The 16,221-nt window shown below is 50.3% G+C and overlaps 1 protein-coding gene across 1 annotated transcript in view; it reads right to left on the reverse strand.

The window, feature by feature from the left end:
* Positions 1–303: 303 nt before the first annotated feature.
* LOC111158817 (heparan sulfate glucosamine 3-O-sulfotransferase 3B1) overlaps positions 304–16,221 on the reverse strand; it is a 35,778-nt gene continuing 19,860 nt past the window's right edge. The window contains exon 2 of the mRNA XM_022521087.1: positions 304–1,090. Coding sequence (XP_022376795.1) covers positions 472–1,090 — 619 coding nt within the window. The 3' untranslated portion in view covers positions 304–471. The remainder of the gene's footprint in view (positions 1,091–16,221) is intronic.

The raw sequence follows: 16,221 nt of genomic DNA on the forward strand, positions 1-16,221 counted from the left end.
AGGCTGCTACGTGACTCGTGACCTTGAGGGAGCCGTGCTGCTGGGGAAGCTGGGGGCTCCTACGAGGTACACGCGGGCAGGGAGGGAGGAACAGAAGCTGGACCATGAGACCCAAGACACAAAGAGATGGCAAGTGAATTCAGACAGCGATCGAAGGCTGCATACCCGTAACAACAAAAATCTCAAGTTGTGCTTTTCTTCTTTTTAAATAAAATGGGTGGGGAGAGGGGGAGAAAAAAAAAAAACCCGGAAGCACCATCCATCGTGAGGAAAAGAAGAGATTCAACACTTTGGAATGTTAACAGATTATGCAGCTAACTCTCTAAAGAGTGTGGCTAGGCAGCTTAGTGAGTTAATTGCTTATGAATTAAAAATAAATTATTATAAAATAGATTTCTGTACATTTTACATACATATAATCTCTCTCGATACATAAACCACGTGGTTAAGTCACACAGCCCCAGGGTCTGCTCAATCCCAGCCGAAGTCCTGGCCGGTCATCTGGTAGAACTTCAGGTTGAACGGCCGGTAGAACTCGCGCAGCCTGCGCACCACCTCGCGGTCGATCTCGGGGTGGGTCCTGCCCTTGGTCTTGCCCAGGCAGTGGGGCTTGCTGCTGCCCTCGGCCTTCTTGAGGCAGGGGAAGCCCTTGGTCTTGTTGAAGTAGAAGTGCTTGTCCGTGATGATCCTCTTGAGGCCCAGGAAGTCCTGCACGCGGCCCAGCTCGCCGGCCGGGTCGCTGATGAGCCGCTCGCCGCTCACGAAGAGCATCTGGCCGATGGGGAAGTGGCGCAGCCAGTGCTCCAGGTGCTTGGCGTAGATGCCGATCTGGATGGCGCTCCACGACGTGTCGATGAGGCCCGTCGTGCGGTTCTTGAACGTCAGGCTCTCGAAGGTGGGGATGTCGGGCCGCTTGGACAGCGTCTGCGTGTAGTCCGAGATGGCGCGGGTCACCGGGTCCCGCACCACCACGATGAGCTTGGTGTCCTTGGACATGGCCGAGATGCGCGCGGGCGCTTCGCGGGTGACGAAGTAACTGGGGGTCTTCTCCATGGTGATCTGGCCCTCCAGGGTCCTCGGCATCAGGTCCCTGGGGAAAAAGCAAGCAGAGCAAAGTCAGCTCAGAAGGAGGTACCTCTTTGGCCACATGTGTCCATGGCAACACTGTTCATCCTGGTTCCCTCTAATTACAGGGAACAGTGCTAGGAAGGTGAAAACATGGAAAAGGAATTTCAGAACTGAAAGGCATGTGAACATCCCATCCGAAGCTTGGAGGCCAGATACTACCTCTGTGAAGTTGGTAGGCACCTTCCTCCAGGGTAGAAACAGCGGGATAGGAGTTGCTCTGAATCCTCCCGCAGGGGCCACCTCTCCCTTATTTTTCCCGGCTATCCAGCATTTACACTCCCCCAAACGGCCAGTGTCAGAACACAAGGTCCTTGGCCTCTGGCTATGTGCCCTTCCTCAACAGCAACACCTGGGACTCCCAGAGACTCTGCTGCCCACGGGTCCTCGCTAGCCTGAGCTCACCCAGCCTGGGCCCACATGCGCTGGGGACAGGAAGGAAGATGTCCCCCCCCTCCCCCACCCAGCCACGCCAGACCAGCGTCAACACAGTGACCACTGACAAAAAGCCTTTACCACGAAAAGCACGCTCAAAGGCCACCAAAACCAGGTGGAATCAGACGGAAGCTAACCCGATACAAACCTGCCAAGAGGAAATCCCCAAGACCCAACTCTAGAAGCTTCCAGAAATACTGTAGATTCCATTTAAACAAAAACAAAAACAAAAACAAACAAAAAAAAAGGACTTGTATGATCTCTATCACTGCATTCATTCACTTAAGCCAAAGGACGTGGATAACACCGTTAGGACCAATGGGAGATGCGGCCCATGAGCCCCACGCCAGGAAGCCGTTTTGTGGCGGAACTGAGTGAAGACATTAACACCAATGGCAGGTGGACCACCGTGCCTCGTCTGCTCTCTGAACTTGAACCTTCTACCACGGGAAACGGGAAGAGCGTCCACCCACTTCATTCCGTGGCTACATGATTCATAAAGCCAGAGCCGTTCAGCCCTAAAAGCTAAGGGAAGCAGGCTCAGACATCAGACCGCCTGGGTTCAAATCCTGGCCTTGCTGCAGCGAAGCTGTGTTACCTTCAATACCTTTCTTAACCTCTCTGTGCATTTCTCTTTGTCCTCTGTAAAGATGAGTGGGATGGTACCTCCCTCGTGGAAGTTTAATGAGGAGGAGAACAATTAACGATCTTAGTACGCTCGGAACACGCCTGACACGCGGTCTGTAACTGACATTCACTGGCTACCCTACGATGACGATCGTTACCAGCATTACAGTGTTCGAGCCCATTTACAGCACCTGGTATGACAAAGTTGGGCACCCATGTGTACATGAAAAGGCAAGGGGATGTGTTAACTCATGGGAGACGAAGTTTCGGTCACGGATGCACCATCTTCCATTAGCTCTGGGACAGCGATTTCTGACTGCTTCCTATATGGGCCCGTGAATTTTTTAAAAAAGACCATTTCCACATCATGTCTGACCAAATATTTACCTCTCGGTGGGACACCCTAAAACTTCCAGCTTTGGGCCACCCCTAATCTGAGAGACCACAACTCTTCTCTTGAGCCCGTTTATGGAAATGATGATACAAAGTTCTATCGCGGGAGCCAGAACGGGGCCGCACGCTGGGGGAGCTCCCCCTTCACAGCAAGTTAGAGGAAGAGGTTTTTCCCTTAAGGAAGCAGGCCTGGCAGCAGCAGGGCCATCCCAGGCTTACGCTAAAGCTGGATTGACCCACTTTGCCCGTTAACCACTTAGGTGAAGTCTCATCGGGCTAATGTGGGCGAGGATTAAACAGAGTTCCTGGCTCTCAACCGATTTCGCATTTTACCCAGGAGCTGGGCGACTCTGATAAAATCCCAAGATCCCACCTCCCCGCCACCCCCCCTCCCCACCCACGTTAAGCCATCTGCCACCACAGTCTACAGGAGCTGAACATTCAGAATCAGAAGGCTACCAGCACGACTAGAAGAAACCCAAACCCCAAGTTCTCTGCAGCCCCTGTATATGCGGGGGTCTGTCCTCAAAGAGTCCGTCCGACCCAGCACTGGCTTTGAAGTCAGGCCGCTCGGTTCGACTCTCGGCGTCCCTGCTGATTGTGTGTGACCCTGGATAGGTCGCCTTACCAGCCCGTGCCTCAGCTGGCTCCTCTGAACCATGGGGGAAATGATGAGGTCCACCCCCTCTAAGGTTCTGAGAGGACTTTCCAGCCAGCACTGGTGCGGCGCCCATAGCTAGCTGGTGTCAAGAAACTGTTATCAGTTATCTTCTGTTCACTGCATCTGGGAAAGGATGTGAGGGAGTGAGATCCACTGGGAGTAGAAAGCATGGAAGGAAACTAGTAAAGAAGGGGCGCCCGGGTGGCTCAGTGGGTTAAAGCCGCTGCCTTCGGCTCAGGTTGTGGTCCCAGGGTCCTGGGATCGAGCCCCGCATTGGGCTTCCTGCTTGGTGGCGAGCCTGCTTCCCTCTCTCTCTGCCTACTTGTGATCTCTGTCTGTAAAATGAATAAATAAAATCTTCAAAAAAAAAAAAAAAAAAAAAAAACTAGTAAAGAAGGAAATGGAAGAGTCTCACTGTCCTCTAGTCCTGTTCCCTGAACTCTGGGCAGATTTCCTGAGCTCCACAGCCTGTGGGGCACCTAAGCCATTCTGGGTACCAGCTCCAAGGGAGCCCTCTGCCCAGAACGGTCTGGAATTTGCACACCTGTGCGTCAGAAAGACTCAAGGGGCCCCAGGTCTCTGTGCAAATGAGAGCCAGGGGCCTCATGCTATGACAGAGACTGCTCAGCACGTGCCCACAGCAAGGCTCTGGGCTGCTCTCCCCTAGGCGTGCTTGCTTGCTTACAATAAGTGGCTGCCGGTTGAGATGCACACTGGGTTTCTCCATCATTTCCCGCAATGCCCCCGAGCCCCTTCTGCTCATGGAAACTGGCTCAGAGACAACAGCTTCCCAGCACACCCCTGTGGGTCCACTTGGTGGGGAACACGGCTTGGGAACTGTGGAGAGTCCCCGGCACCGAACCTTCTGGCAACTTACATGCCAAGCCCTCTTTTTCCCCCTTCGGCCGCTCTGCTCCCCTGACCCCCAGGTCCTGGACCAAAGCCTTCCCCATTCTCTTCCCAGGTCCCTTCACCAGTGGCGCGTCCTGCCCCAACACTCAAAATCTGTCTGGGCGCAAGTGCTTCTGAGAAGAAAGGATCAGGACATGGCCAAGGGCAAGACCCCTCGCGCGCGCATGGGCCCTGCGTGCCTCTCCCAGCGGCCCCAGGCTGGACTCCCCGGCCAGCAGGGAGGATGCAGCTTAATTGAGCCGCTCATTATGAAAGCCAGTTTCTCAAACTGATCGTCACAGCTAATAATTATACAGCGCTTGGGAGCTGGCGAGAAACGTTTGCGCGCATTATCTGATTTAATCCTCACAACGAGCCTCTGAGGTAGATCTTGCAATCTCCAATTGACTAATGACGAAACAAGCCGAAGGGGACAGGGTGGCTCATGCAGAAGCAGGTCGCAGGCTTGCAGATGGGGACAGTTGGGACAGAAAGTCAACGGCCCCTCCCCCCCCCCCCCACCGCCAGGCCTTCCCTTTCTCTCGTCCAGGCTGCCTCCCCTCAACCTCCTGTTTCTGCTTAATAGGACTTTAGAACCACACCCCTGCCCTCTCTTTAAACATACACAAATAGACACCTGTATTTTTTACTCTCTTTCGTAGATTAGGATCTTAATAATAGGTATTTCAGTGCTAGAATCAGAGGACTACGATCGTTAATTGTTTAAATAGGAGTCGGATTTCAAAACAATAGACCTCTTAGGTTCACACTCTCCAGCACCTAGCTGCAGGAAATGGGGCCCGGAGTATGAGCAATGGTGGGAACACCTCTTCCCCTCCAGCGGCCCCGGACCCAGGTCCCCTCCTTCCCTCTTCACCAGGTGGGCAGGAAGGGGCACCTCTTCAAGCACAAGTCACCATCGGGTGCTTGTGATGCCCATGGGGCTGGAGAGGCAAATCTGAGGAAGACATAGGCTTACACCGTGAGAACTGCCCTAGCACAGGCCTCCAAGTACCTGACCAGACAGGCTCACCCACGACAGAAAGCAGAAAGGACCCCTCTTTACCAAAACCAAAGTGGGTAAAGCTGGCATGTCAAAACCTGAGACCTGGGTGGGTCTAGAAGGGTCGCAGAGGCTTTCATCTTGTTGGTGGCTATTCACAAGAGAGCTGTGTGCCACATTCTGGGGCGCTGGTTTCCTCCTGGAGGCATAGCGGGCTCATCTAGAATGCTCTGAACTCCAAGCCTGGGTTCTATCGCAGACCCCCGGAATCAGGCCCCAACGCAGCAATCACTTAGACACACCTGCCACTTACTCTGCTGAGAACAGCGGAAGTTTTCCAGCAAACCCAAGGCTTCCCACTTGTGTCAGAGGCTCAGAGTGAAGTCTTGAGGTCCCACTCTGTCTGCTGAGCAGACCAGGAGCCAGGGTAAGGGAGGGCTGCAGAGAACACAGCCGTCGTAACACATAAAATACAGTCTGGTTTAATGCAGAGAGAAGGAAAGGATGTTTGCTGCCCCGAAACACGTGTGTGCCACAGAAACACACACGCACACATGCACGCAGTCAGTTATCAAACACAAGTCAGGCTGCCAGGGGAACAAAAGGAGGCAAACTGAAGGAACCAGAAGAAAGACAAGGCCAGATCAGCAGCAGCAAAAAAAGTTAGCATCAACGTAAACAGGAGACAGGAAGGCGACCAGGTCAAGAACAGCGCAGGTATCCCAGATCCCTGTTAAATAAATAAATAAAATCTTAAAAACAACAATAACAACAACAACAAAAAAAACCAGCACAGGTAACTGGATGGTCTGATGATGCTTTTGCCGAAGTCCGTAGCTCCAAATGAACCAGAATTCTCTGCTCAAACACAAACAAACAAAAACCACAACAACGACAACAACAAAATCTAAAAAAACAAACAAACAAAAAAAACCATAAAAGCGAAGATGAGTTCATGGTCAGAAATGACCCCTGGTGCCTTTCCAGCTTGTCTCACCGAGAAGCGGGGCGGGTCAGGAGGGTGATTGCCAGAATGAGGTTCGAGGATTTAGAATCTCCAGCTCCCGGAGGACGCAGCACTGTCTCTGCCTGTGCCTTCCCCAGACAGCGGAGGAGGCGAGCCCGCCACCGGCAGCGTCCCCTTCCCCCCTGGGCGCTGGTGGTCACGGTCACAGTGCTTCACACAAGAGTTCACAAACCGACGAATGTCCCCAGGTCCCCGCCTGGCTGTCCTGTGTCCCTGCTAAAAGCCAATAGTTAACAACAAACCTCTAGGCCTCAATGAGCAGGAAATTCGCCTGAGCCACTCAAGTCCTAAAAAGCCCTAGTTTTCTGATGTTCTCCAGCAGCCAATGTGGCCCTCATTTGCCTGCCCTGTTTCTTTCTCTCCTCAGCTGACACCCCCTGCTCCCCTGGTCCCGCCACTAAACCCCTTGAACTGGCAAATGACACAACAATAAAAAGGCAGATTATTGAAATGGGTGTAACCCCAGTACAGCCCTGCAGATGCCGGAGACATTTATGCACAGCAGATGCGAGTGAATGCATTTGAGACAGCAGACAAAGCTGCAGGCCACAGTGTGCTGGGGAGGGCCCCGCTCCAGCTCAGATCCAAGAAAACCAGGAACCGGAGACAGCCGAGAACATTCGGCCTGCCCCTTTCTCCTCCCCCACCAGGAAGCAGGTCCTTGCTTGGCTGCAGAAATACCCCCACGTTTTCTGAACTCCAACAGAGATTTCTTCTTCTTTTTAAACATTTCTTTTTAATTTGCATATAATAAAGAATTACCCTCGGGGTCCAGCTCCGTCCAGCACTGGGAAATGCCATCACTCCCAATGCCACCACTCCCAAATCTGTCCTTGAGCAGCCCCTTGCCAGCAATGACCTTGGGGCGAGCAAAATCCACAGGACAGGCTCTCTTACAAAAGGCCACAGGATGCCCAAATCCTTGTTCAGATACTGGTTGGAGGAAAATACTGATTGAAATCAGAAAATGGTCAATAGGGATTCAGTTATTTGGACATTACAGATATACTGCAGTTTAAAAAAAAAAAAGTTTCCATAAAGGTCTCAGTCCTGGTTCTGGTTCTGCTCCTAACTGGCATGGTCCCCCCTAGCCATACCCCTGACTTTCTGGGCTGGAAACTTAGCACAGGGACCCCTGGGTGGCTCAGTCGTTAAGCATCTGCCTTCAGCTCAGGTCATGATCCCAGAGTCCTGGGCCTGAGCCCCCCATTGCAGGAAGCCTGCTTTTCCCTCTCCCACTCCCCCTGCTTGTGTTCCCTCTCACTGTGTCTCCGTATGTCAAATAAATAAAATCTTAGTAAAAAGAAAAAAAAAAAAAAACCCCAAAGTTAGCAAAGCCGAGGAGGCATCTGTGCTCTGCTCATTCTGAGAAACTTTTCCAACAACCAACCGTCCCTGGGAGGCACAGGCGAGAAATCCGACATTAGCTTCCCCTCAAAGAACCCCGAGCCCAGCCTCTGAGAATTCAACACCCAAACTCGAAACAAACAGAACCATCTTTCCAAACGGAAGAATCAAGATTTCTAGAAAGCGTTATGACCCCAATGCCAAAAATAGTGAAATAAAAATAAGCTACCTCATTCGTAGTACATGCAGTCCCAAATCTGTCTAGTAAACAAAGACATCGCCTTCCAATGGCAAAAAGCAGGTAGAGCGCCACCCGACACACCCACAAGCATCCACAGCTGAATGCAGAGACACTGGGATCCGCAGAGATCAGGGAAGAGGAGAGAAGAAGAGACGGACAGTTGGGGAGCAAGGAGGGTTTTCAGGGCAGGAAAAATTGTCTGCATGATACCATAATGATGGCTATGGGGCATCCTCTGCTTGTCCAAGCCCATGGGATACACACACGGAGAGGGAACCAGGAGACAATGACCTGTCCAGGCGGGTTCATCAGTTCTAACAAATGTCCCTCTTTGGTGGGCAATGAGGATGGTGGGCTACACCTGCACCTGGGAGGGGGCGGGGGTCCATGGGCAGTCTTGGCACCTTCCCCTCAATTTCGCCATGAAATCTAAGACTGGGCTCAGAGGGAGGGGGCCAGACCTGCGAGAGGGAAGCTGGAGGCTCGCTGCGAGTTGAGTGCCTCAGTCTCCCCATCACAGGGAGGCCAACTTGAAGGTTCAGGAAGGGCAGCACGGAGTGGGGGCAGGGGACAGGAAGCACTCAGTACCCCAGGCCGAAGTGTTAAAGCATTTTCAAGATAAAACCCAGAGGCAAGACGAAAGCGGGCCGCAGGGTCATCAGGGCCCTAATCACAGGAGTCTGTGTTATCCAGCACCCCAAAAACCTCCCTGGTGTCTGGTGACCCTATAAATCACAGGGGGCCTCCAGGGTCAGACACACAAGACCGGCAGCCTACCCCTCCTCTTTCCTCTCCTACAGTCAGACCAGGTACCGGGGGACCAGGAAGGAGCTTCTGGAAACCCTAACCGTGGACAATGCTGGAGAAACAGGAACTCGAACCGTGGGCTGTCACTCTGGGAAGTTTCTTCTTTAAAGCCGCTGGCCGGGAAGGGAGGCAGGAGGAGGGGTGGGAGCAAGATGTGTATCAGCTCGGGGCCCCTCCTTATCTGGAACCTTCTTCCTTTCCTAGGGAGGCTCAAAGCCCATCCGTTCTGGGAGCTCCCCTTCAAAGAGCGGCATCTCCATAAATAATTATCTCCATTTGGGGGAGATGTTTGCATATCAAAGAACCCCTTGGGGAGGGTTTAAAAATAATTTAAAATGAAATTGTAAATAGTCTGTTGTTCTCAGTGTCTCTCCGGAGCTGGACCGGTGGGGGCTGCCGGAAGTGATGTCATCATTCATTATAAAGTTTACTGGGCCTTTTCCCCTTCCTTTTATTATTATTTTTTTAAAGGTAAGGGGTAGAAAAGAAAAAACCAACAAAGGCTGGACTCCCCCAGACCCCCTCCTCTTCCAACCCTCCCCCCTCTCCTTTCTCCACCCCCCGCCCCCAACCCCCACTGCAAGGATTTGGCCTCCATTGTCCTAGAATTTCAATACTGCTCAGAAAATGAAAAGGCCCTGAATGCCGTAAGGGGGCAGGGCGAAAAAGAGCATCTCGCTCCTCTGGGTCAACTCAAGATGCCCTTTATTTTGGCAGAATCCTCTGCTATAGACCCTGTTTCACAAAGGCCGGAGTTCCTGTTCCTGGAAGGGGCTAGGGGTGGGGGGAGGTGGGGGGGGGGAGGGAGGGTTTCAATTAAAAGCTAATAGCCTTTTGTGATGAGCTCTCTGGGGCATTGCTCCAGTTTACTGGACCTCACTGTGTGCTGGGACCGATCCTGTGAAATGAGAGTAATCTGGGTCCCATTTCCCGGAAAAAACAAACAAACAAACAAAATTTCTGACCATTGGAAAGAGAGAGAATATTCTGGGAAGCAGACTTTTTAGAAAGTAAATTCAGCCCCGTGGTGGGGCGGAGCAGAGGACCCAGGAGGACAGTGGGACACCAGAATCCAAACCCAGGAACCCCGGGGTTTGGTCTCCGATCAGCGCCAGCTTCTGGGACTGGAACAGGCTGCCTTTCCCTGGGGCAGGAACCCAGGAACCCAGCAACCCAGTACCAGCCCAGGGCAGAGGCGCACACTTGTTGCTGTAAATCCTCTTCTAGCTCTCTGCCTCACACAAGAAAAGCCACCTTCCCAGTGCCCTTGGTAACTGGCAGCAAAAGTTTGTAAACAGGACTCCACCCAAAAGCCTTTGAAGCCCTCGGCACTGCCAGTCAAGTGATCTTCCTCTGATCTTGACTGATTGGCAGTGCCAGTCAATCAAGATGGGCGGAAAATCACTACCTTCGGCCAGGGAGCTGGGAGACAACCCACAGGACAAGGGGAGGGGGCTTTCTGGCAATCGGTGAAAGCCTAGAGGACTCCTGCACCTGAAGCTCTGGGGTCTGGTCCCCGCCCTGCCCCTGACAAGCACCTAAGGGCACCTAAGGCCTTGGACGGCAGGCGCTCAAAGCTTTGGGCTTGGTTTCCCTATATATGCAAGTGAAGGGGTTGGTTTAACAGGATGTTCTTCGGCTCTAAAATTCTAAAAGATGACCCTTAAGCTCTCCACCTCTCACGTGCCTTCAGCCAACCAGCTATGGTTCCACGCTAGTCGGCAGGGGTGAAGTCGACCGTCTACAGCTAGCTTGGTCTATAGCTAGCTTGATGATTCGTGATACACATACATTGCACCTCAGGGGTGCCAGTATAGACCAAGCCCTAGGGTGTAATTCAGAGGCCAGTCACACATGTCCTAAATCTATGCACCTGTTAAGTAGCCTGGCACCTGGCAGAGTAGAACGAAAAGCAGGATTCAAGGTCAGGCTGTGTGGCCTCCGGCAAGTTGCCTGACATCTCTGAGCTATCCTTCCTCATCTGTAAAATGGAAGTATTTGTCCTGCCTTGTTTACGAAAATCTTTTTAAAACATTTCAAATGTAGTTTGTAGGTGAGTAACCCCTTAAAAGCACCAAAACCCTTCCCAAGAGTAAGGTGAAATGAACCCCACGCTTATCTCCTCTGTATTATCTCCTCTGGTGTACAGCCCTAGATTTTTCTAAGGAAATACTGCCAAACAAAAAGAAACACCAAACTCGTTCTTAAACTCAAATGGTTATGTAAAAAACAAGTACACGAGGGGCGCCTGGCCGGCTCAGTTGTAAGAGCATGTGACTCTTGATCTCAGGGTTGTAAGCTCAAGCCCACGTTGGGTGTAGAGATTACTTAAAAATAGAATTTTTTTAAAAATTGACTCTGTAAGACAGACAAACACATATCTGAAGAAGTCCTGGCCTCCTTTAATCCTCACTGTGCTATGAAGAATCTCATATTCGGACCTTCCTTCCTAGTCTCTGGCAGGACGCTGGAGAGAAAGGAGAACAGAGTGTCCCTTCTTGGGCTGATTTTACTGAATGAATGTGATGATGATCCAAGCCAAAAAATAATGGGAAACGAGGCAGTGTTTAGTAGGAACACAACCTACGTGGGAGGATTATTTCTTTTTCTTAACATGAGATGGAATGATGTTTACAAGCAGCACCAAACAGCCATAATTTAGGGGCAGGGGTCCCCTTCTGAGGCTGATGGAAAGGAACAACCCAACTGGCCGAAACCAAATCTACGTGGCCAAGACTCGATGTCCTCAGTTCCCTTCCTGCCTCCTGGCAAGCAAGCCAGTAAGGTTTTGGGACCAGAGATATCCCAGTCAACTCTTGACTTAAGTCCAAGACAAGGGCTCCATCCCGTTCTCCATTTCCCTTCTGCTCAACAGACAGAACCCAGCTTTATGGTGAGCAACTGAAAACGGTATAAAGTAAATGAGGTCCATAAAAATCCTGAGACCTAAGTTTAAGTGAAGTTAAACTAGGGAAAGGAGTACAAATAAACTTCCCTTATCACAGGCTTTAAACAGCTCAAGCCCGTTTTAGAGAAGGAGTACTTTCCACCCAGAGAGAACATCGCAAGGAGTCTATGCACTTAAAGAAACTGCTGACAAAGGAAAAAAGTGATGATTCTTATCTTGGACTTCTTCGGTCATCAGCACTTAACGTCTTCCTGGTTGGTTTGGCCCAGGGCTTGAGGCTGACGGAAAGGTGTCTCAAGGACATCGGTGGCAAGGCAGCACAGCCAAGGCAAACTCCAAGGACGCCCCCGCCCCCGGAAGTCCCCCAACCTCCACACTTTCAGGGCATCTCAGCTCAGGAAGCAATGGAAGTTCACCAGAGTCCATTTTCGACAGGAGAAAAAAGTCCAACCTTCCCAAATTCTCAGCCATTCATCGTCATGGTCAACCATTTTTTTTTTTTTAATAAAAACTCAATAAAACAAAAAAACAAACAAACACCTCAATAAATCTGGAAGAGATGAGAGTCTGCCTTGTTTGTGCATTTCATGTCCAAAGGCAGGAGAGATGATGAAGCTACGTTCCCCTGAGCCTGTCCCGTTGTGACTTTCTACCTTCCGTGAGAACTTTGGCAGAGGATCCTGCCTGACTGGTGAGTCTTAAAATTTCCCCCAACTCTGTGCTTTAGACAAAGCGTTCTCTCCCCTGACCCCGCGAGGCCCACAAGGGAACCAAACCATAGGCACCAAGCAGATCAAATAACGCAATGGCTAGTGACAGAGCTGCTAGGAATTACCAGGGAGATTAGCCTTTTAGCCTGCATCAGCCTGAGCGGAAAACTAACCCCATAACTATTTTTAAGCCTAATGACGATTTTTAAGAACAAAATGTTTGGTGGGATCTTACTGCCCTCCATGTTTTGTTTGTATCTGTTTGGGCTGTGGATGTTCCAGATTTTTATCTTCAAAAGAAAACACAAGACCAACAGCAAAATTTGGGCATAGGAAGCACTTGAGAGTAATGGGCTCCATGAACACCTACGTGAATTAATGGAAGGAAATGAGCCAGCAAGCCTTGATGCTTGATGACCCTGAGGACTACAGTACAAAAATGTCAAGACAACTGGGAGTCTCCTGGAATAATAAATTAGCATCGTTTGGGTCAGGTTCGAAGATGGTGAGGATCTCAGCATCCCAACGCCCCAAAGTTAATTCTAGAGACACATTTATGGGTCATCTCACCCATGACATTAAGTGACACAATTATACTAGGAGGCTATAGACACAAGGAAGGTCTTGAACTTGAATGCCCAGAGATAGGTGAGATACTTATCATGTGTGATTAAGTAATCAGTGATATGGAGGGTGTGTATCATTTGTGGGGAGGATTCTTGCCCTCCAGGGGCATACTGTGTATTTGGAGAAACTGACCAATGCATGGGAAGTTTACCGACACACACTATGCTTGGCTCCAAGTGAGAAATGCAGAAAAGAAGCATCCAGAAGATGTGTCCTTTACTGAAGCTTCCTTGAGCTACTCCCAAGGGTAGGTGGAAGTGAAGAAGACAAGAAGAAAAGATAGCTAAGTTTAGGAACCTAAGACAGTGACTGGGTCATTTAGCCTGGGCTGAAGACCTTTTTTGGAGGAAAAGCGAAAAATCAGGTTAGAAAGATCGGAAAATGGGCTGGCTGCCCTTCTCCAGGCTACCCAGCCTTCCATCCAGTACCTCCCCAGACAGCTTCCCAAACGTTAATGCCAGCAACCTTCACAGCTCCTCAGCATGTGGAATATGATGTCCCAAATCCCTGGCAGGCCATGGGCCATTCTCTGAGGGTACCCCATGTTCCCCACCTCCCTTTCTCACCCCTCCCCCCAACTCTTCAGCACCCCAGCTGTGGGCAGGCATCTGCATTTCCTCAAATGGGTCATGAGGTCTCTTGCCACTCCCCAACATCCCTCCCCCAGGGACTTCCTTCCTTCTAGAATATTCTTCCCAATCCTCCTACTTCTAAACAAAGTTTCTATGACACTCATCCCTTCCCCATTTTGGGTTAGCAATCCCTGCTCCCTTCTCATGACCATCACCCTCCCAACACACTCCTTCAAATACACACACGTGTACACACACACACACACACACACACACACAGAGTCAGCATGACTTTTACTCATCTGCCGTTTCACTTCTCAAGGGGGCTGCAAACTGAGCTGCACCTTATTTTCACGGTGGCAAAACTGAGCGGCTGTTAGATGAATGAAGGGTAAGTGGGTGAATGAATAAATGCCAGACAGATGTTGGATTTGATCTGAAGCGAAGAAAATCCACAGCAAGGATAGTATACGAGGGGCCCGAAGACACATTAGGAACGTGGCACACCGTGCTCCCCAGCAGTGCTGATTAAACAGATCTGGGCTCTGTGAGCCTCCTGAAGACTGAGAAGAAAAGGTCAAAAAATCTAGAATGAGTAAAAAAAAAGACTACCAGTGCCTCCAAGGGAAAACCGTGTCGTGCAGAGCACGTCCTTCTGGTTAGCTGACTCTAGGCTTTCCGTGCCTTTGAAATTATTTTGCAGATCTGTGAATCATAAACTACAATACAGAGTTCTTGACCCTACATATGCAGAGGAATGCTTGCTGAAGGTTCTATGGATTGTCCTCTCCACTTCCCACCACCTGGGAGAAAAGTCCGTTTCCCGCCCTCTTTGAAGATTCGTATTAACATTTCCTTATTCCAAGTGAACTTAACACCTGCCTGGTTTTCTCATTAGTGATGAATAAAACAGGGGCACCTGGGTGGCTCAGCCGTTAAGGGTCGACTCTTGGTTCCGGCTCAGGTCATGATCTCAGGGCTGTGAGACTGAGCCCCACGCCCGACTCCACTCTCGGCATGGAGTCAGCTCAAGAGTCTCTCTTCCTCTCCTGCTGCCCTTCCCTACCCACCCCCACCTCGGCACACTCGGTCTCCCTCTCTCAAATAAATTAAATATTAAAAAGAAATAGTAAGTGAGGGATGCCTGGGTGGCTCAGTTGGTTAAGCATCTGCCTTCAGCTCAGGTCATGATCCTGGGGTTCTGGGATGGAGCTCTGTATATTAGACTCCCTGCTCAGCAGGGAGCCTGCCGCCTCCTCCTCTCTGCTGCTCCCCCTGCTTGTGCTTGTATTCTCTGTCAAATATATAAATAAAAAAGGAAGGAAGGAAGGAAGGACGGAAGGAGGGAGGGAGGGGGGAAAGAAAGAAATAGAAAAGAGAGAAAAGAAAGGGAAGAAAAAGAAAAAGAAAAAGAAAAAAAAAAGGAAAGAAAAGGAAAAGAAAAGAAAGAAAATCCTTAACGTGTTTATTAAGGAACTATAAAACTTCGTATTTTATCTAGGGAGGAGTCATGCTTTACCTTTTGTTTTCAGAGAATGATCCTTCATCAAGAAGGCTGGATTAACAGTGTGTTTGGAAAAGTGTTCTTCCTGCCAGTGGTGTCCTCTTCATGTCAACCCCCGCCTCCCCCATCTCAGTATCAGAGAACAGTTACGCCTTCTTTTAACCGACAGCCTGTTTTCAATGACACGTGTCATGGAGGTCTGTCTGTCTCTCCATGAAGACAACCGGGGAGCTGCGGACCCACAGTCCCGCAGGAGACGTTTCTTGGGCCCAGTCGTGGCTCCCTTTGCTGCTTCTCTTGTCTCATGTCACAACATATGTGTCTGCGACCCTTTGGGGTATCATTAAAAACCACTGCTAAGTAGGTTTCCAAAAAGGAAGATACAGAGTAAGGGAGATTCTGTGCATCTGAATGGGAAAGGGGAGAGTGGGAAGGACGAACACAAGGGCAGATAATGCAAAGCCATTTGGAAGGAAGAAAAAACGAAAGGCTGGGAACAGGACAGAGATGAAGGGAGAGGTGGCAGCAAGGGTCACCTCCCCTTTTTAGGTGTGGCACACATGTGTTGTGAATTCACCCAGGTAAGCTGTAGCTTCCCCCTGTGTATTCGGGGTGCGAGGGAGCAGCAACACGTAGGTGCTCCTGCAAGAAATACCATAAACAAATGAGGAGTTAGGTTTTCAGGTCTGTAGGTAAAAAATTTAAAAATTAAAAAAAAAAAATGGGGAGAAGGCAAGTATCACCCCAGATTCTGGCTAGAACTCTGTTCCAGAAAGGCCAGTTGTGGGCAGATGGGGCGGCCTGGAGCGGGTAGCCAGCCTTCCTCTGAAATGTTCTCCATTTGGGGACAAAACCAAATAAAGGCCTTTAAGCTGTTGCTTTTCCAAATGAATCCACTTCCCACTCCCGGGGGCTGGGAACACACAGCACTAAGCCCATGAGCAAACACCACCTAAAGGAGAGAACAAGAGAGATGCTCTCCACTGCCCCATTAGCCAGGCTGGGAAATTAATGGAGTTCAAACCCCTCCAAAGACGGTCGTCCTGCGCTGGCTAAATGCACGCTGATTAACTCGTCACTTGGAGGCAGGCTCCTCTACCACATAACACGCTGAGAAATGCAATCATTTGACTGTAGGAAGATCTGCTAACGATGGTACCCCATCTGTCTTCCAGAAAGTTCTCCAAGGATCTGGAATTCCAAGAGATGTCTTTTTTTTTTTTTTTTTTAAAGATGTTATTTATTTATTTGACAGACACTGAGAGAGGGAAACAAGCAGGGGGAGTGGGAGAGGGAGAAGCAGACACCCCGCTGAGCAGGGAGCCCGATGCGGGGCTCGATCC

This window comes from Enhydra lutris, unplaced genomic scaffold (assembly GCF_002288905.1).
Source record: "Enhydra lutris kenyoni isolate GAN:26980312 unplaced genomic scaffold, ASM228890v2 scaffoldscaffold63, whole genome shotgun sequence".
Taxonomy (NCBI): Eukaryota; Metazoa; Chordata; class Mammalia; order Carnivora; family Mustelidae; genus Enhydra; species Enhydra lutris.